Source organism: Caretta caretta, chromosome 14 (genome assembly GCF_965140235.1).
Source record: "Caretta caretta isolate rCarCar2 chromosome 14, rCarCar1.hap1, whole genome shotgun sequence".
Taxonomy (NCBI): domain Eukaryota; kingdom Metazoa; phylum Chordata; order Testudines; family Cheloniidae; genus Caretta; species Caretta caretta.
In genome coordinates, this window is record NC_134219.1 from 2,665,200 (window position 1) to 2,684,738 (window position 19,539).

The 19,539-nt window shown below is 46.1% G+C and overlaps 1 protein-coding gene across 3 annotated transcripts in view; it reads left to right on the plus strand.

The window, feature by feature from the left end:
* Positions 1-18,412, plus strand: part of RPTOR (regulatory associated protein of MTOR complex 1) — a 314,905-nt gene extending 296,493 nt beyond the window's left edge. For all 3 annotated transcript variants that reach the window (XM_048818846.2, XM_048818851.2, XM_048818847.2), the window contains 6 exons: positions 2,596-2,702; positions 8,572-8,699; positions 9,243-9,329; positions 12,977-13,093; positions 13,703-13,832; positions 15,618-18,412. In XM_048818846.2, coding sequence (XP_048674803.1) covers positions 2,596-2,702; positions 8,572-8,699; positions 9,243-9,329; positions 12,977-13,093; positions 13,703-13,832; positions 15,618-15,686 — 638 coding nt within the window. In that variant the 3' untranslated portion in view covers positions 15,687-18,412. The remainder of the gene's footprint in view (positions 1-2,595; positions 2,703-8,571; positions 8,700-9,242; positions 9,330-12,976; positions 13,094-13,702; positions 13,833-15,617) is intronic.
* Positions 18,413-19,539: the final 1,127 nt, after the last annotated feature.

Below are 19,539 nucleotides of genomic sequence, written 5' to 3' on the forward strand. Positions count from 1 at the left end.
TCCTCTTCAAAATTAAATTTCCATCCCTCTTCCTTTCCAGAAGTGGAATCTCTCACAGCACGATTCCTTGGTGCGACTTCTTGCTCTTTCCAACTTGTAAAATCTCTCCTGATGAGAAACCTCCACCTTTGTAAGAAACAAAATTTTCCCCTTACCCTCCTGAAGATCCCAGTGACGATGAAAGGAACAAATTTCCCATGGCTACCCCAGAACAAGCTTATTAATCATTGGCACCAACAATACCAGCCAAAACCCTACGACTCATGTTCTCCTTATCCCTCCCAGTGGAGGAAAATCTGCAGGTTCCAGTTGGTTTAGGGATTATTGCTGCTGACCAAACTGAAGAAGATAATTGTCTTCAAACTGGGGAACATGAATGGAAATTTGGGAGCTTTAAAACTGCCAAACAGAGCCTTGCCTACTTAACTCCATCAGTGATGTAATGGCCGTATCCATCTCAGGCCTGCCAGGTTTATCTTGTCATGGACCATAAACAAGATGACAAATGAAAACACTTTGGAGGTGCTTATAAGCTAAACCACTGCCTTGCTTGGGATGTCTAGCAGCCCTCAGAGTGTCTGGGCAATCCAAAGTAACAGTCAGTTTGACTCACAAGATAAAGATATGAACTGTCAGCTTAACTGTGGGTCCTGAATTTCATGTAATAAGATGAGACCATCAATGTCACTGTCTTCTGATCCTGCAGTACAAGGTGGGATCAGGAGAGGGCTCGGTTGTGCTTTTCCAGGAGGGGAAGTAGGTAGCAAATTAGGTCTGCATCTGCACAAAACACTGTAATCCCATTGTCCTCAAAGCAGACTTACTATTCATTAAGGTGCTTCCATTTCTGTGCTTCATGCCCTGTCCAATTGTGGCAGCCTAACCTCTTTCCTTGTGGTGGCAGTTAGGATGTTTGCTTTGCTAAATGGTGTCAGTGCGCCTCAAATGGCAACCAAAGCATTGCAAGGTATTTAAATTCCTGCTAGTGCTAATTTTGAAGAGCAAGATCAGAAAAAAACCCACTGAATCCCTTTTTGAGAAGGCACCTCTGTGTGTTTCTTTGGGATCTTTCTAGCGTTAGAATCTTTCACAAAAGGTCCTGATGGAAACAAGAAAAATGAGGCCGCAATCCTAATCTATTACAGGGTTAGTGTCTGACTCTTGTGACTCTTCCACCTTGCATTTGGCACCATGTTCTAATCTGTACTATGAGAGCACCAGTGCAAAGCTGCTTGTGAAAAGAGGAGACACTAGATTCTATCTTGGTTTGTATAAAAGAGAACTTGTGCATGTAAGAGAATGCAAACATCTGTGCAATGAAATTCATTTCAGGTTTCCTTGCCCTGGGATTTTTTTTTTCATTTCTGTATGTTCATATGCATAGAAATCTCTCTGAGAAACCCACAGATCCAGGGTCAGTCAGTCTCCCAGCAGAGGAAGCAAAAGATAATTGGTATATAGCTCTCTGCTCAAAGCAGAATGTTTAGGCACTGTGCAGGCAGCTTGTAGCTAGTGTAAAGAAGACCATTCTAATTAAATGTACGGGAATTCTTCCTTGGAAATTACCCTACCAATTAGGAGTTTGCAGAGCCTGCTATTTCCCAAGTCCAAAGTAGCTACCTTTCTCTGCCATTCGTATGTTGTGTACTTACGCACTGTTGACTCTCTCTATGGCTTTTACCACTTAATCCTATCAATGGGAGAAGGGGTGAAAGACAGTAATTTGTTGAATAGAAATTGCCATTCTTTGCCACAGCAAAGATCACTGGTTCATATAGTCGGCCAACGTGTCTGTAGCAGGGGTCTGTATCAGATGCTTCAGGGTAAGGTAAAGCCCTTGTAATGCTCCAGTACCATGGGAGGAAATTTCTTCTAGACCCCTGCTGGCAATCAGTTTTTGCCCTGGAGCATGAGGATTGAGAGCCCTTATACATGTATTCTATGTAGTGTAACTGCAGAATGTTTTCCGTATCCATACACGTCACTTTTTTTGAGTCTTACTGAGCTATTTAACTCAATATCCTGCAGCAGCAACTTCCACAGCTTCACCATTCCGTGTGTAAAAACATGTCCTCTTAATCACATGCAATATTTCGATATGAGTGGGGATAAGAAATTATGGCAATCCATAGATTCCATAGTCCTTTGAAAGCAGCGCCGTCACCCTGCTGGGTGCCCTAACTCACGCCAATCCAGTCTACTCAAGACACTCTTTAGCCTAGTCTTTTTATAGGGTGATGAATAATGTATGGCTCCATTGTCCTGCAGAGGGCTGGTTCCATTTTCCTGTAGAGGCCATGTGGACCTTTTGGAGTGTCTGCCAGAAGGGAACTTTGCTGAGCAGAGAGATTCCTCTTCCAGCTCAAGGGGGGAGCAGTGTCTTCTATTGCACGCCTAGTCCAGTGAGTGAGGGATGTCACTTAGAACTCAGGAACAGCTGGTTTGGCCCAATTTTGAGTGAGTGTGTGTGTGTGATTTTAAGATTTTCCTAGCTATACTAAAAAGCGTCAGATCACAAAACTTGGTCTTTGGCTCTGTCAAGCTCTGTCTGTGTTTATATGAAGAATAATTTCCATGTCCTGTGTTTTTTCTCAGGAGCAGGGATGGTGGTGGACTGGGAACAAGAGACTGGGCTTCTCATGACATCAGGAGATGTGCGGATTATCCGGATCTGGGACACAGATCGAGAAATGAAAGTACAGGTAACAGCTGCATGTTTGCCCCTTTCACCCTTTCGCTGCTACTGGAGCTTACAGATCTCCTAGCTGACACCCTGGAATTAGGCCCCAGGGAGCGTATTTCCAGGACACCTACCATACAGCAATTTAACAAACACCGTTCAGAGGTTCTCAAACTGTGGTCTCCGGCGAGCAGACTTGTCACATGATGCTGGCTCTCCTCCTTTTCAGCTGCAAAATCCCATTACGAGACAGCTAAAAATACTCTAATACTTTCCTAACGCTACAGTGCTTGTCCCTGTAGGAAGCTGCTGTAGCTCTGCTGAATGTTGTGCAATTGCATTGGGAGAGGGGGGGGCCAGGCAGTCACGAACGGGAGGTCAGGTGTCTGGTACAGTCTCCCTGTTACAGCATCGTCCTGCTATAGAACACCTTGAGAGGGTAAAGTGCAGTGATGGAGAGGGTGAGGTGCCCCTCAGACTTGGTAGCTTCAGCTCCTAGAATTCTCTTGCAATTATACAGGGCTAATCGCTAAAACACTGTCCATTTTCCTTCCCACCTGCCCTCTAAGGCCCAATTCAGGAAAGCATCCTTATTCAGTAAGCATGCATTGAAGCACTTTCATAGATTCCAAGGCCAGAAGGGACCACTTTGATCATCTATTCCAGGGCTTCTCAAACTTCTTTAAAAAAAGAAAAGGAGGACTTGTGGCACCTTAGAGACTAACCAATTTATTTGAGCATGAGCTTTCGTGAGCTACAGCTCACTTCATCAGATGCAAGATATAGCTCACGAAAGCTCATGCTCAAATAAATTGGTTAGTCTCTAAGGTGCCACAAGTACTCCTTTTCTTTTTGCGAATACAGACTAACACGGCTGTTCCTCTGAAACCTGTCAAACTTCTTTGCACCACAACCCCCTTCTGACAACAAAAATGCTACACGATGCCAGGCGGGGGGCCAGGGCCAAAGTCAGAGCCCCACCACTCTTGGCGGCGGGGGGGGAGCCAAATCCAAATCCCAAGGGCTTCAGCCCCAGGCGGGGGCCTCTAACCTGAGCTGCCTCCACACTCAGGGCAGTGGGGCCCAGAGTCCCAGGCAGTGGGGCTCAGACTTCAGCCCTGGGCCCCAGCAAGGCTAATACCAGCCCTTGGTGACCCCGTTAAAACGGGGTCCCAACCCACAGTTTGAGAACCACTGATCTAGTCTGAACTCCTGTGTAACACAGGCCACAGAATGTCCCCAAAATAAATATTTTTTATAAAAATATCCAGTCTTGATTTAAAAATTTGTCAGCAATAGAGAATCCACCAGGACTCTTGGTGAGTAGTTCCATTGGTTATTTATTTTCACCGTTACACCTTATTTTCAGTCTGAATTTTTCTGGCTTCAATTTCCAGCCATTGAATCATGAGATCCCTTTCTCTGCTAGATTAAAGAGCCTATTATTAAATATTTGTTTTCCATGTAGATACTTATAGACTGTAATCAAATCACCCCTTAACCTTCTCTTTAAGCCAAATAGATTGAGCTCTTTGAGTTTGTCAGTGTAAGGCAGGTTTTCTAATCCTTTAATCATTCTCGTGGCTCTTCTCTGAACCCTCTCCAATTTATCAGGGCTTTCCTGAACCAGGGCTGGAATGCTTAGGATGACATCTATATGAGACATTATCTGATCTCACACCGGTATGGCTGAGATCAGAATCTGGCCCAGGACTGTGTGGCCACAGACTATAAAGCATTGAAAGCGCCCATTGCTTCTGCAAGTGGCTGCGCAGCACCAGCCATCTCTTAGGCCAGTGGTTCTCAGCCAGCGATATGTGTACCACGGGGGGTATGCAGAGGTCTTCCAGGGGGCACGTCAACTCATTTTATTTGCCTAGTTTTACAACAGGTGCTAGAGCCCTGCAGCAGGGCTGGGATCCCGCAGGCCCTGCAAGACCCACTGCCATAACAGCAGGAGAGGGATAAAAATCCAGCAATCAATGTGGGAGTGCTTGGGAGTGAGTATTGCGGGGCATGACGGGAGCAGGGTTTCAAAAATAGTCCTGTTGCACCGCAAACACCATGAACACTCGGGCCAGCAGCCACCGCTCTCCAGCTGCCCGGGTCTGAAGGCAGCACCGCCGCCAGCAGCAGCTCGGAAGGGTGTCATGGGATGGTATTGCCATTCTTACTTCTGTTGTCAGAGCTGAGCAGCCGGAGAGTTTTTAAGTGAGGTGAAGCTTGGGGTACACAAGACAAATCAGACCTGAAAGGGGTGCAGTTAGTCTGGGAAGGTTGAGAACCACGGTCTTAGACAGTTTCCTTTCAGATTTATGGGGCTCTGCCCTTCAGGACTCCAAGCTCTTACCATTACTTTCATAACAATCAAATGCTTCCCACCTTTAAAATGCTCCTGCACCAAAGCACATATATTTCCATTTAAAATAAATGAGGACAAAAACTGTCAGCTTGCATGTCAACTGTGATCCAATTAAAATGCTAGGTTTCAGAGTAGCAGCCGTGTTAGTCTGTATTTGCAAAAAGAAAAGGAGGATTTGTGGCACCTTAGAGACTTAACCAATTTATTTGAGCATAAGCTTGCGTGAGCTACAGCTCACTTCATCCGATGCATTCCAGTGAATGCATCCGATGAAGTGAGCTGTAGCTCACAAAAGCTTATGCTCAAATAAATTTGTTAGTCTCTAAGGTGCCACAAGTACTCCTTTTCTAATTAAAATGCTGTTTAGGTAGTGTAAGGAGAAGCAGCAGATCTGCAAGAATAAAGTCACCATGCAGGGGGAAATGAAGACTAGTCTCCAAAGGTTTTAGAAATTAATTACCTCTCGATGAACATTAATTATGACACTTCTGACCCTGCAATGCAGCATAATTAGGCCTATGCTAATCTTAATTACTTTCAAATATTATTTTATCTGTGTAAATCAGAAATCAGTAGGGTGAAAATATTTTAAATTAGAATCGTTAATGATTGTATTGAGAGTATCTAAAAGCATTCGATTTCTTTTTTTTTTTCTAAGTGTGCAAATTGGTTTTGTTGAGATCCTGATGATCAAAACTTCCTCACTTAGTCACTCCACAAAGCTGAGATTCGGCACGGAGAGCTAATAAAGATGCCTTCCCACCCTTTGAACCACTGCAAGAATACCTTTGGGGGCACGTTGCATATAGCGGCGGAGCAAGTACTTTCTTTCCACACCAGCTGCATGTTCCTGCCACAGAGAATAAAATCCAATCGTGGATCTTATGGAGTTAGAATAACAGTGTAAAAACAGCCCCCAAAGTTAGGTGTCTCCAGCAAACAGTTAATTCAGCAAAGGCTGCAAATGACAGCTAGAGAAGGTGAATGCGCACAGGAACAAAACCAGGATTCAGGTGTGAAATTAGCTAATGCAATTCCAAAGTACCTATTCAGTTGTTACCCTCGCTTGAAAATGTTGCTCCGTTTTAGCTGTTTAATTCTTCTTCACGGTTGTATACCTATTATTCTGACTGATTCTTTTGTTTGTAGCAGATAAAGAGGGCAAAGCTACAGCATTAGAATAATAGTGTAGGGTGTATTTCCACCAATATCATCCTGGTGCTTTAAATTCTTATTCTCCAGATCAATACTTTTAAAAAGGTATGCAGTCTCTGGCTTCTGCTGATACCCCAAAAGTACAAACTCTTTTATCCTAGTGCAGGGAAGTGGGAGAGAGGACTGCTGGGTTCTAGGGTTGGCTTGGCACTGTTGCACTGTGTTACCGTACACAAGTCACTTAATGAGACAAGAAATCATTAGATATTCGCACTCAAATTGAAATTTAAATTCTGCCTTTTCTCTGTAATATCCTGGCACCAACATTTCCACAACAACACTGTAAACAGCAAGTCACTTAATGACATGATGTCTTAACTTATCCATCTGTAAAATGGGAGTAATAATTCCCAGCCTTACAGCGAGGTTTTAAAGGGTTTTGAGATCCACTGATGAGAGGTGTAAGATAGAGGCAAAACACTGATAAAGTAAAAATGGAAATGACCAACCAGAATGGCTATTACCCAGAATGACTCTAATTATGACTAATGGGAGACGTTTTCTGGCAAGATGATTTTATTCTTTCCAGAGGACGAAGAGGGTTTCAGAACTAATGGCAGATGAAGTGCTCGCATGGTATATATTATGGTATAAAGTAGAAACCTGTGAAATGAAAAGGCCTCCTGTTGTACCAAAGCTTTTCTTAATAGGTTTGTTACTTCTAGTTGCTCTCCATTGCCAAAGTATCTGCTCTTCCAGGAAATAGATTTTGGGTTGATGCATGGAAATGTCTCCCACTTAACAGATCTATTCTTTGATCAGATCAAGTGTCCTACTGCTTTTCAGTACTCTGGAAGTTTATTCCTTTCTCAGAGGCACGTTTAAACTGCCTTGCAATATTTGTGTTTTGGTTTGGTGCACAGAGTTATACTCTGCAGGTCCGTTCCTTTAACAGGAGTTTAAGTAGATGCTTCTGCCAATAACGTGCTCTCTCTCCCCTTTTCATGTAGGTTTGGTTTCTTTTTTACGTCTGACTTAGCTGCAAGCTATTTATTTTCAGCGAGTGTGTGTCTCTTCAGTGGCTCATCTCCTCCTGCTTTTTTAACCGAGGTTTTATTATCCACCTTGCCTTTCTAGCAGCATTTACAACCAACAGAAGCTGAAGATGTTTATGGAAAGAATTCCTTGTGAATATTTATCTTAACTAATTAGGTGTTTTTAGGAGGAGAATAACAACGATTCTTCCTTTCTGAAATGGACTTTCTCCTTTATTTTGGTGTGTAAAGTTTAATTATTCCCAAAAGCTGATCTTTGAACAGAGCTTGTTGTGCTGCCACAAAGGAAACCCACGTGTGTGTCTCGCTGCCGAGGCTGAGCTCTGAGGATTGAGGGAGCGACTCATTCAGGCTGCAGGGACAGTCCTGATTCAGTGACCCCATACTCACCACTTACAGATTTCTGTAATTGCCTTGACAACAGCCTGGCAGAAAGCTAGCCATCCCTGGGTATGTGTACACAGCGTTTTGGAGCGAGCCTCTTCACCCGGATTTGCAGACTTTGAGTTAGCAGGGCTTGCGCGAGTGCTCTAAAAATAGGGGTGTGACAGCTCTTTGAAGTTGTTACTCTGGTTCTGAAGTCCACCCGCTTCCCTAGGCTTCAGAGCCTGAGCTCCAGCCCAAGCCATAACTTCAAAGTGCTGTCTACACAGCTGCTTTTAAAGCACCAGTGGAAACCCCGCTAGCCCAAGTCCTGAGCTTGGAGGCTCCTTCTGAAATGCTGTGTAGACATATTGCTTTTGTCCCAGCTGGAGGTTCACTTCTGCCCCCAGGTGAGTGCAGAACTGTAGGGTTAATAACCTTACAGGGGAGGGAGAATGTGTGAAAATCACAGTTTAAATTGGCTTGTGATCAGGGTAAAGGAGAGGGGAGATTCCTTGAAACACGTAGGTGAGCCTGGGTCCAGCAGAAGGCCCTTTTGAAGGTAGCTAATGGGGACAGCTACACTGCAATAAAAGACCCGCAGCATGGCCATGGTTGGCTCAGGTCAGCTGACTCAGGCTAATGGGGCTCGGGCTGCAGGGCTAAAAATTGCAGTGTAGACATTCAGGTGCAGGCTGGAGCCTAGGCTCTGAGACCCTTTGAGGGGGGTGGGTCTCAGAGCCTGGGCGCCAGCCTGAGCCCAAACGTCTATGCTGCAATTTTTAGCCCTGCAGCCTGAGTCCCGCAAGCCCAAGTCATTTGACCTGGGCCCTGAGATTCGGTGCCACGGGTTTCTTATTGCCGTGTAGATGTACTCAATATTTCCTGTTTTGGGCTGTGGATTTAGGAGGCGCTTTATGCTTTCAGCCTGGTTTGTGTGTGTGCTTTGTCCCTAGGATATCCCCACAGGAGCTGACAGCTGTGTGACCAGCCTGTCGTGTGACTCTCACCGCTCATTGATCGTGGCAGGGCTCGGTGATGGCTCCATCCGTGTCTATGACAGGAGGATGGCTCTGAGTGAATGGTAACGAACTGCAGCATTCCCTTTAGCCCACTGCAGTCCCCCTGACTGGCAAATGATCTCCACCCTGAGTCTTACTGGTCTCTTGTCGCAAAGGCTCCACATTCAGAGTGCACTTGCCAGCTGTCACACTGGCTTCAGTAACTAGAATGCGTCACTGAAAGACTTTGTAATGTTTCAGTGAGCCCTTTATAGCCTTCGTTATGGTACCTGTGTGCCCAGTCCCGCTCATTAATATTATCCCACCTCAGCAACCTTGCCTGTTGGTTATGGGATTTTCTCAGCTGACTCGGAGCTCTGTGGTACTTCCCTGCCTAGTGACAAGGATCATGTCCTGCATCATTAGGCCCCCAGATTTGCTAACAAAGGCCAGAGGTGTGAGAAGGAATGGCCCTTTTCTTCACCTCCGTGATTTCAACCAGCAGGACTCAGAAGGTCCCTAGCTGCAGAGCTCCAGCTGCAGATATTAGAGGAGCTCACTGTGCCTCCTCAGATTTCCTCTGCCTTCCTTCCAAAAAGTTTCCCCTTTCTCTGCTTGCTCCTCAGCCGCGTCATGACCTACCGGGAGCACACAGCTTGGGTTGTGAAAGCATATTTGCAGAAACATCCTGAAGGCAACATCATGAGTGTCAGGTAAAAGGGTCTTGAATATTGGAGACATTTTCCCCTCCCTTTAAAAATTGGTCACTGATATGTCAACACCAAAGAAGGTAAAGCTCTGCACTTTGGCATTTCAGCTCAGCAGTTAACTCCTGCTCCAAAACTTGGTGAGGGAAGGGAAAGAGAAGGAAAGAAACCTGTAGCCTACCTGGAAGTGAATGAGGGGGCTCAAGGAGACATTGTATGCTCTGTTTCTGCTTCCTTATTGCAAATGGCCTTGTGGGGGTCCTAGGTGAGAGGACGTTCACTTTGCATCCTCTGGGCATATTGCTGTGCTGGATTACTTCACCATATAGCAATTTTCTACACATAAAGACATTTCTGCTGCTCAGTAAATACTGTGTGGAGAGCAGCCGATATTTATTTGCCTGTTAAAGGGACAGCAGAATACAATTTACAGTCACAAAGATGCAGTTTGTCCACAGAGATGCTCTTCTTCCTTGTTTACAGAATGAAAACAGAACCTAATTCTCCAGGACGTAATGCTTTCCGGAGGCAGTGGATAGAGTGGCAAAATTTATCACGGTTTTTAGAAAGGGGCTTAGATGGTGCATCTGCCAGATTTGTTATTCTCCTGTGTTAGAGTTTTTAATCTTCCTCATAATCTCCCTCAGCAATCCCAGGGAGCCAGGTCGGCATCACTGCCTTGCATGCCTCGCTTCCTCTCCACCACATCTTCCTCAGCAGTGTCAGAAAGACAGGAGAAAATGTCCGGTCCCCTATCCCAAAGCAACAGGACTGTGGTCAAACAAGCCATCCTGCAGTTCATTTCCTCTCCAGAAAGGAATGCCTTTGGGCTCAGAATAACTACAGTATCCATGAAGAGTGGCTTTTATAAAAGAATTCTCACCAGCAACTGGTTCCAATATAACTATTTCCTGAAGTGCCTCAGACATTTGTGTTGCCAACTCCACATAGCAGGAAGTCACCAGACAAACCCACACACACACACGAGTGTAGTCACAAAATCATTCACAAGCATCTCAATAGTGTTGTTAAAATCCATTCCATGCTCTTACTACATTTTATTGCACGCAAGGAGCAACTACACCAGTACACCGTCATCATCAGGAGGGCGCCCTCTGCTCATTGGGAAGGAAACTGCAGCCTTCTGGTCACTGGGAAGGGCGTTCTGTACACTGCAGCCCAGTACGGCTGGGGTTGGTTAATTTCAGCTGAGCCTCCCTTTCTTGCCAGCCTGGATTTGAGCCAGCAGGTTAGCGAAAGGGAGGGCCCAGAGCCGGGGGGAAGAGGGCATTCGCTTGGCCTGAGCTTGGTGTTACAGAGAGTCAAGAAAGTAGATTTAAAAACAAAAATCCGCTCGCTGGACCCCTTCCCCGCACTTCCAGGGTTTGATTTCTGAAAACAGCTGGGCAGCTAACCCCAGGCCAAGCCAGGGGAAGGAGTAAAGGGGAATTGAAATCAAGCTAGCTCTGCCTTTGATCCTGTAGTAAGGGCTTCATCCCTGGAGGCACGGTGCCCCCCGTTCCACTGGGGCCATGGCCCTGTCTCATCCCACCCCACCTTCCGTCCGTACGGCTCTCCTCGCTAGCTAACCTGCCTCCCCCGCCCAGCCCGCTTCATTAGCCATCTTACCCTGCATCACAGGGTGTGCTGCCTACTACAGAGTGGAGAGAAAGAACATTTGGATAAAAACAAGCCCTGGCAAATGTGCTTCTCTCTCCAACGTGCGCCTGGCTTTAGCAAAGTATTTAATTAGCCTCCACAGACTTCATTTCCTCGCCTGCAGGTTGTAGCAATCTCTGCACAAGCAGCCCTGGAATGCGATTCCTTCCGAGGACGTGCTCAATTGAGACGTAACGACATTGACTTGGTGTGCAACACAATGTAGTAAAAAGAGCATGGAATGGATTTTATTAACACTTGAGCTGTTTGTGAATGATTTTGTTACTATACATATTGGTGACATCTTTCTCTGAATGGTAGGGTGATTGGCAGTGACAGTCGCTAGATTTATCACTGGTCACTTGGACACTTATTTTCTCACTAGGGAAACCAAAAAGTCACTAAATCGGCAATGCTGGCAATAATTACCCAGCGAAATCCTAGAGGACCCTCATCTGGATCAAAAAACATGAGAGAATGAGTTTATAACCTAGAATTGACCATTGTAACCAGATCACCTGGGGAAGCTCACTCATACGGCTAAAGGGATCATGACACCTAGGCTGGATAGTCATGTGGCCCGTTGTCCAGCCATTTTGATCTAACCGCTAGTGCCATGATTAGATTGTCCTAGTATCTAGTAGCCCTTAAGGATTCTTACTCCAAAATCTCAGCTTTACAGTTTCATAGAGCATTGAAAGAGGTAGGCCCGGCTAGCTGTGCCTTAGACTCACTTCTTAATTGTGCTTAATTGTGGGGAAAATATGTCAATGGTGGGGACGGGGTGGGGAACAGCATGTCCGGTACAGAGAGCCACCTGTGCCTATAAAGTAATCTAGCTTTAATAACCCCTCTGCTTAAGGAATAATCAGCAACTGAGTTTTTAAATTTTCATCTGATCTCAAAATCCCATTGTTTGGGGCCGGGCTAGTTCCTTGAAATTCTCCAGCCCCCGCTTGTGCAGACTGATATTTCTATGACGTTTCAGTCATCTTTACATAAGCTCCACAGTTCAGAAACAGCTGTGTTAAAGGTGACCAGTGTCCTTCTAATTACTGCTGGTTCAGGATCGCTGTCTCTATTGGTTATCACTGGGCCTCTCAGCAGCATTAGACCCAGTGGAGTCTGACATCCTCATACTAGTTAGAACCTGCTGTTATTCAGTTTAAATCTTGCTTATCTCATCCCCTGGTGTCTGTTTCACTGGGTCAGAGCAGCTATGAATCTTTTCTTTGTTGCTGCCTTACCCTGTTGGCCGTATCTAGGGCCAGTTCTGTTCTGCACTGGTAGGTTGCCTGGATCAACCCTTAGAAGATACAAGCTGTTAATCAGCATTTGCTGACATCTGCTCCAAAGGGTACTCTGAACAGCAGGGGACTTATGGACCAGAGTCCAAATAACTGGCAGAATGGGCAGTTCCATAGAAGCCCCTTGGATTACTGCCTGCTGCTGGAATGTAGCAGTCACACTGGATGGAGGAAAAGGAACTGGGGCCTCATACATGGCTTGTTGTACTGTGTGCGACATACCAATGGAAGCACTTTTGTCATGTCGATGGGGGTGGGGTAAGATAGTGGTCACTCTTCAGGACAGTGAACATTCTTTCCTTTCTGTGTGTGTACAGTATCTAGCCTACTGTGGATCCTGCTGGAAACAAATGATGCTGGGGTGGATAAGGTCACAATGCGGGACATAGACGGGGAGAGGTGGTACTGGGCTGAATCTCTCCTCAGGTGTAGTCCTTCTGTCAGCACCATAACCCGGGCAGTGCAGCTGCCCAGGGCGCAAAGCCGCAGGGGCAAAGAAATGACAGAATAGAACTGTAGGTGGCACAAGTAGGCTTGCTTGCCCCGGGCACTAAAATGCCCAGTTATGGCTCTGCCGTGCGTCATGGTGGTCTGTTCACAGGCAAGTGAGTGGCCTTTCTCTGGGGCTTTTGAGGCTGCACTTCCAGTGGGACAGAGTCTAATGTTGTGAACCTCCTCTGTTGATAGTGTGAATGGAGATGTCCGTTTCTTCGACCCCAGGATGCCAGAGTCTGTGAAGGTCCTTCAGATAGTCAAAGGGCTGACCGCCCTGGACATTCACCCACAGGCCAATCTGTTTGCATGGTAGGTTCTGACCCCATCCCACCTCCTCTGTGGAACAAAGAGAGACGAAATCCATCATTACAAATACCATTCATGTCTCTTTTTCCCCTTTGCTATGACCAGTGCCGCTTCATTCCCATGTGTGCAGTTCAGGTATTTTAACCCTTTTGTGTGTTGTTGAAACCTTTGCACTGGTGACTCAGAGTGATGGTGCAGGGTGTTGCCAGTTCTCAATGTGTCAGACTCCCTACCCAAAGGCAGCAGGTGTATGGCAGGGCTGAGAGGGGGGCCCCAGCATCCACTTCACGATCACGGTGCCATGGTAGCTGTGGGAGAACCGCCTTAGGGGAACATGCACTTTCATTGGCTCTATATATTTTACATCTTGAATTTACAGCAGAACGGGTAGATCCTCAGTTCGAGCCTGTCTATAAATCTCTCTGTGCTGAGGCTGCTGCAGCATGGATTAAAACCAATCTCTTTGCTTATAAGAACACATGGTACACACTTTTGCTTTATAAATGACTCCCGTCTCCATAGCCAAGCAGTAGTGAGTAGAAAACCTTTTATGTAGAAATGAAGAATATTGTCAGAATGTGGTGAGTATATGGTGATCTCTCTTCCTTCCAGTGGCTCAATGAATCAGTTCACTGCAATCTACAATGGGAATGGAGAGCTGATCAACAATATCAAATACTATGATGGATTTATGGGACAGAGAGTCGGAGCCATCAGCTGCCTGGCTTTCCATCCTCATTGGGTCTGTATTTTCTTTTTCACTTCGGAATTTTTTTTTTGCAGTTCTGAGTGAAGTTCTGTGAAAAAGGGGCTGGTCACAATGACTAAAGACCTCCTCTTGTACAGGGGGCTGCTGCACAGTCTTGCCCAACACAAGTGCACCTTAGTTCCTAACCTGCAACCTAGCTGCTTCCGTCCAGGAAGCCACCCTGCTCTGTCAGTGCAGTGCAATCCTATCCCAACAGCAGTGCATGCTGCTCTGGGGCCGAACCTGTGCAAATACGGCCCGTTGCACCAAAGTGTGCAGCAGTTTATTAAGGTGCAGAAATGCCCACTAAGGGCTAGAACAGGATTCCAAACTTCGGAGCCATTTTTGATCTCTGGTTGCCTGCCCATTTTTTCACTTCGCTCTGGAACTGCCTCTTGATTTAGCTTTTCGCTCATGACAGCTTATGCCAGAGCTGTTCTGTAAGGTGTGTCAGCCTAGAACTCAGCGAGCACCGCCATCCTGCTCTACAGGAGCCAGCTCTCTCCACCAGCACATATGCAGGAGACAAGCCAAAATTTAGCCCAGATTACGGAGCACCTCTTTATTCTGTTGCTTTTCCTCTAAAACTGATACCACCACCAAATGCCTCAGAAGTGGCTGCTGACTCAGCAATGTAGACCGAACCCACCTCACCACCATATAACACTGTAGGTGTGCATGGGGCTGTGCGCTAAAAAAAAACCTGCTGAAAATATAAGCGTTCCTGCACAATCTAAAGGCAAGAGTTCTTAAAATTCAGAACAAAACAGGGTGGAGAGAGGTCTTGCAATGGGAATGTGTCGCAGAGCAGGTGACTCTGCACTGTTCTTTAGAAGGAGGGGAATGAGGGTGTCTGGTAGTTGTTTAATTAGGAGATGTCACACATTTGCAGTATGGCCTGAGACAGCTGGAGATGGGAATAGGTGAGGGAGATAGAAGGAGGAGCAGAAAGTAGCTGAATGGGGAATAGGGAGCAGGTGAAAGTTAAATGAGGCAGTTATGTTGGAACCTTGAAGGGTCAGGGCATAAGTGGTTTACATTTAATGAGAAAGGACAGTGGCATTTGATGAAGAGCCTGAAGCAGTGGAGAGAGCAGTGAGCGGAAGAAGAGCTATGATGTAACATGCTTTTGGCCCTCCGATCTGGGGGCGGGGTGGGGGGGACTGGGGTAGTGGTTTCTCTGGATGTGCATTTTACATCCTGAGGAGGAAGGCAATAAAGGGGAGCTTGTGCATCTGTCTGCTGCTCTTTTGCAGTGGGAAATCACCCTGCAAGAAGCCCAACACCTAATGAAAGGTTTGGGTGCTGGGAAGAGGGGGTTAGCAAGTCTGAAAATTTTGTCTCCTTTAAAATAAGCAAACAAAGAAACCCTCTAGTCCTGGTCTCTTTGAAGCCTGGAATTTGCTCCTGGGGTTCTCGATAGACAAGTGTGCTAGTTTTCAATCCAGGGGATTGTTTGTAACAAACACATTTCTGATCATTTAGAAGAATTGTAGTAGAAGTTGGCAGCTAAGGGCCACCATAATTTTTGCCTTCAGCTGAAACAGTGACAAACAATGACATATAGCCTGGGACAGGTGGAGGAAACAGTCTGTTGTAGCTACCAGGGCAGACCCAGCTAGGAGTTCCCTAGCATCTGGCCAGCATTGCTCAGAATGCTGAGACTCACCACCTGGGCTGATTTGTATCTTGTAGCCCAAATTGTTTTGCCCCTTTCTTTTCTTTTTCCCTCCCCCCATGACTCCTGCATATTTCACCTCTTTGCTCTCTGTCCCACAGCCTCACCTGGCAGTTGGAAGCAATGACTACTACATCTCAGTGTACTCGGTGGAAAAGCGGATCAGATAACAGCAGCCTCACTGGAGAAAGGGAGAGTCTCAGCGGGCAGGGCCGTGCCTCACCTGTAATGTAGATAGAGAAATGATCAACGTGAATGTTTAGTGTTGGCTGCTGCTGCTGCCACCCATAACCTGAACATATTTTTTTCTTTTGACTCAGCTACTGATGACTTGGAGAGGTGGAAAGAGAGACTATCTCCTGTTTTCATTTCAGCCATAACCTCTAAAAACTACAGAAAAGGAACATTTCTTTTTTGTTTTCAATGGTTGCTTCTGTTACAAACATGGTTCCAAGGCTCCAAAGGACTGGATGAGACAATACCTTTGTGAGGGGCTTTTTATTTCAGTCTTTGTTCCTTTGTTTCATGGGGGTCTAGGTAACTTAAGGAATGAAGTCAGGACTCACCTACAGCTCCATGCTTTCTCACCCTACCAAGTGACCCCTCTGTTACGTATCCTGTGCCAAAGAGCAGTCCCTCTGGCAGACAACAGGATCCCAGCTGGCCGCCTGCAGAATATCACACCTAGTCTTGAGCAATCTGTGTGTAACAGAGAGAAGGGAGACAGGAAATCATCTGCTGTGCTTGCTGGCCTCCCTCTCTCATGTTCCTTCTCCAGTGGAAGTACAGACAGAGTGAGTGGATCAGCATGCAAGGCAGCGAGGAGGAAGAGGGAAGGTGGTTGCAGGTAAGGAGAATAGGAGCAGTGTGGAACACTGACAGGCCATATAGCTCTGCATCCAGATGGAGGAGAACCAAGAAAATGAGCAACATCATCTGTGCCCAAAGGAAATTGGATCGTCACTGATGTCACTACTTTCTGTTCATGGGCACCTTCGTATGTCAGTGCAGATGAATGGGGTGAAAGACTTTCTTATTCACTCCATTGTTTCAGGAGTCGCTGTCCCTTTGCCCACAGTACACCCCCAAAGCACATGAGATGTCCTGACAACTACAGACAGAGAGAGGGCTTGTTGTAGCCTTGCCTTAAACCATAGGCTTTCCTTTTGCTCAGAAGTGCTAATATTCAGCTAGCTAATGGACGTGAACATTTTCTCATACGTGACTGTATGCACCCAGCTGTATACATGTGCATTTGCATGCACCTTGGTGTATATGCATCTGGGCATATTTGTATGTGTCTGTATGAACCCAGGCAGATACGCATTGTATTGGCATGTCCTTGTGTGTTGACACATCTGGGCATCCATGTGTATGTTCTGATCACAAGAGAATCACTGCCGTCCTGGAGGGAGAGGGGCCAACAGCAGATCCTTCTGCCTTGTGCAAGACCATCTTGTCCCCAATCTCTAGGGAAAGCTAATACCCTCTCCCACTCCTTTCATGCCTTTTGGTAATGAAGATTCCTGTCCCTTGGAATCCAGAATGTGTCTGGAGATTGATTTGGGGAAGGAGGTGGCAAAGCTGAAGGGAGCATTTCCCCAGTAAAGTACTGTCTAGATGTGAATCAGCTGGGCGGGAAGAACAAAACCCTGTAAAGTAACAATGATGATGCTAAGCTATCCAAAGCTAGGAAAACTCTCTCCATTCTGGTTCTGGCATCGCCATTACTCACAGGCCAGCAGAGGTACCTAAGTCAATGACAGTAGTGTTAATGAGAAAAGAAATGAACAACATTGTTGCTTTTTGTTGTGGGCAGTAGCTTCACCTCCCCCACTGAACTCAGCTGGGGATGGCTGACCGTGTCGCTGCACGTAACATGCCAGAGCATTTTGCTTCCGGAGATGCTCATTCAGCATTCACGCAGCCTGAATGCAGCCAGGCAATGCCATGGCATCACAATCACCCAGGAGACTGTTGTGCTCTGCCATTAAAAGTCAAATAGTAAAACGCTGCTGTCTGCAAATCTCAAAGTATTCCTGTTGCAAGGTGGCTTGAGCTGAGGGGACTGAGGCAGGTACCCCAGCTGGGGCGCTCCCCCCACTCACAAGCACAACTGCAGCCTTCTGTACCCTAGGGTGATCTAGGGGCCACCTCACAGGATGCTGAATTGAAAGCGATGGAAGGAAATCTGGAGGAGCTGCTGTTTTACCTAAACCTCTGTGTTTTTCTACGGTGTGGACTTCCAAAAGTTAGTGAAGAGCTTAAAAAAAAATTGCCTCTCTTGGTGGCCCATTGAGCTGCTGTTACACACAGGTTTACTTGCCCCAGTGTCTGTTGCAGTGGTACCAGTCTCGACCCTCTGATTACCATGCCTGTCCCTCTGCGTGTGGCTCTGAGCTCAGGGAATGGCCAAGGACAGGCGTGCTGGCCAGCATTGAGACAGAGGTTGGGATTTGCAGATAACTGACTAACATGCACTATTTACAAACACCATAGATTTTTAACCTCAATCAGTGGATTTGTTTAAAGAACAAGCGATACCTGGCAAAATGCAAAGGTGCATTGTGGGAAGCTGCTTTGTCTTCATACCAGCATTCCCTGAGCGCCCTCCCAGCCTGTGCAGCCAGGAGTATGGTTTTTAACTGACTCTGCCTGTTGAGCTTTCATCTAAGCGTTTGTGCGTGTCTGGGCGCTGTTTTCACAGGTCTGATGCAAAAATTCAATCATGAAGTTTAACCAAGGCTCTGGAGAGCATCCTACCTAAAAGTTCACTTATCTCTATTTATTTTACAAAAATAAAAAAGATATTAAAAAAAATAAACTCCGAGATTGTAATGTGAGAGTAAAATAAATACAAACAATAAATGGTTAATAAAGCATAAATGCAGAAACAGCCTGTGGTCAGGTCGTTTTATTGTAATGAATGGGAGGAGTTAGTGTTGCCTAGTCTTGAGAGAAGGAAAACGGGCTGTGTAGGGTGGGGGGAAAATCATAGAAATGTAGGGCTGGAAGGGACCTCAATATGTCATCTAGCCCAGTCCCTGCACTGAGGCAGGATTAAATATTATCTAGACTATCCCTGACAGGTGTTTGTCTAATCTATTGTTAAAAATCTCCAATGACTGAGAACCCATAACCTCTCTAGGTAATTTGTTCCAGTGCTTAACCACCCTGACAGTTAGGAAGTTTTTCCTAATGTCCAACCATTGCTGAAATTTGTGTGTTGCTTCTTGTCCTGTCCTCAACGGTTAAGGAGAATAATATATCACTCTCCTCTTTATAACAACCTTTTACGTACTTGAAGACTATTATCATGTCCTGCCTCAGCCTTGTCTTTTCCAGAGTAAAAAAACCCATTTTTTCAATCTTTCCTCGTAGGTCATGTTTTCCTAGCTCTTTTATCATTTTAGTTGCTCTCCTCTGGACTTTCTCTAATTTGTCCACATCTTTCCTGAAGTGTAGTGCCCAGAACTGGACACAGTACTCCAGCTGAGGCCTTATCAGTGCTGACTGAAGTGGAAGAGTTACTTCTCATGTTTTCCTTACAACACTCCTGCTAATCCAGCCCAGAATGACGTTCACTTTTTTGCAACATTTAGTTTATTTAGGGTATGTCTACACTGCGGAATTAGGTTGAATTTATAGAAGTCGGTTTTTTAGAAATCGGTTTTATATATTCGAGTGTGTGTGTCCCCACAGAAAATGCTCTAAGTGCATTAACTCGGCGGAGTGCTTCCACAGTACCGAGGCAAGCGTCGACTTCCGGACGGTTGCACTGTGGGTAGCTATCCCACAGTTCCCGCAGTCTCCGCTGCCCTATTCTGGGTTGAGATCCCAATGCCTGATGGGGCTAAAACATTGTCGCGGGTGGTTCTGGGTACATATCGTCAGGCCCCCATTCCCTCCCTCCCTCCATGAAAGCAAGGGCAGACAATCATTTCACGCCTTTTTTCCTGAGTTACCTGTGCAGACGCCATACCACGGCAAGCATGGAGCCCGCTCAGGTAACCGTCACCCTAT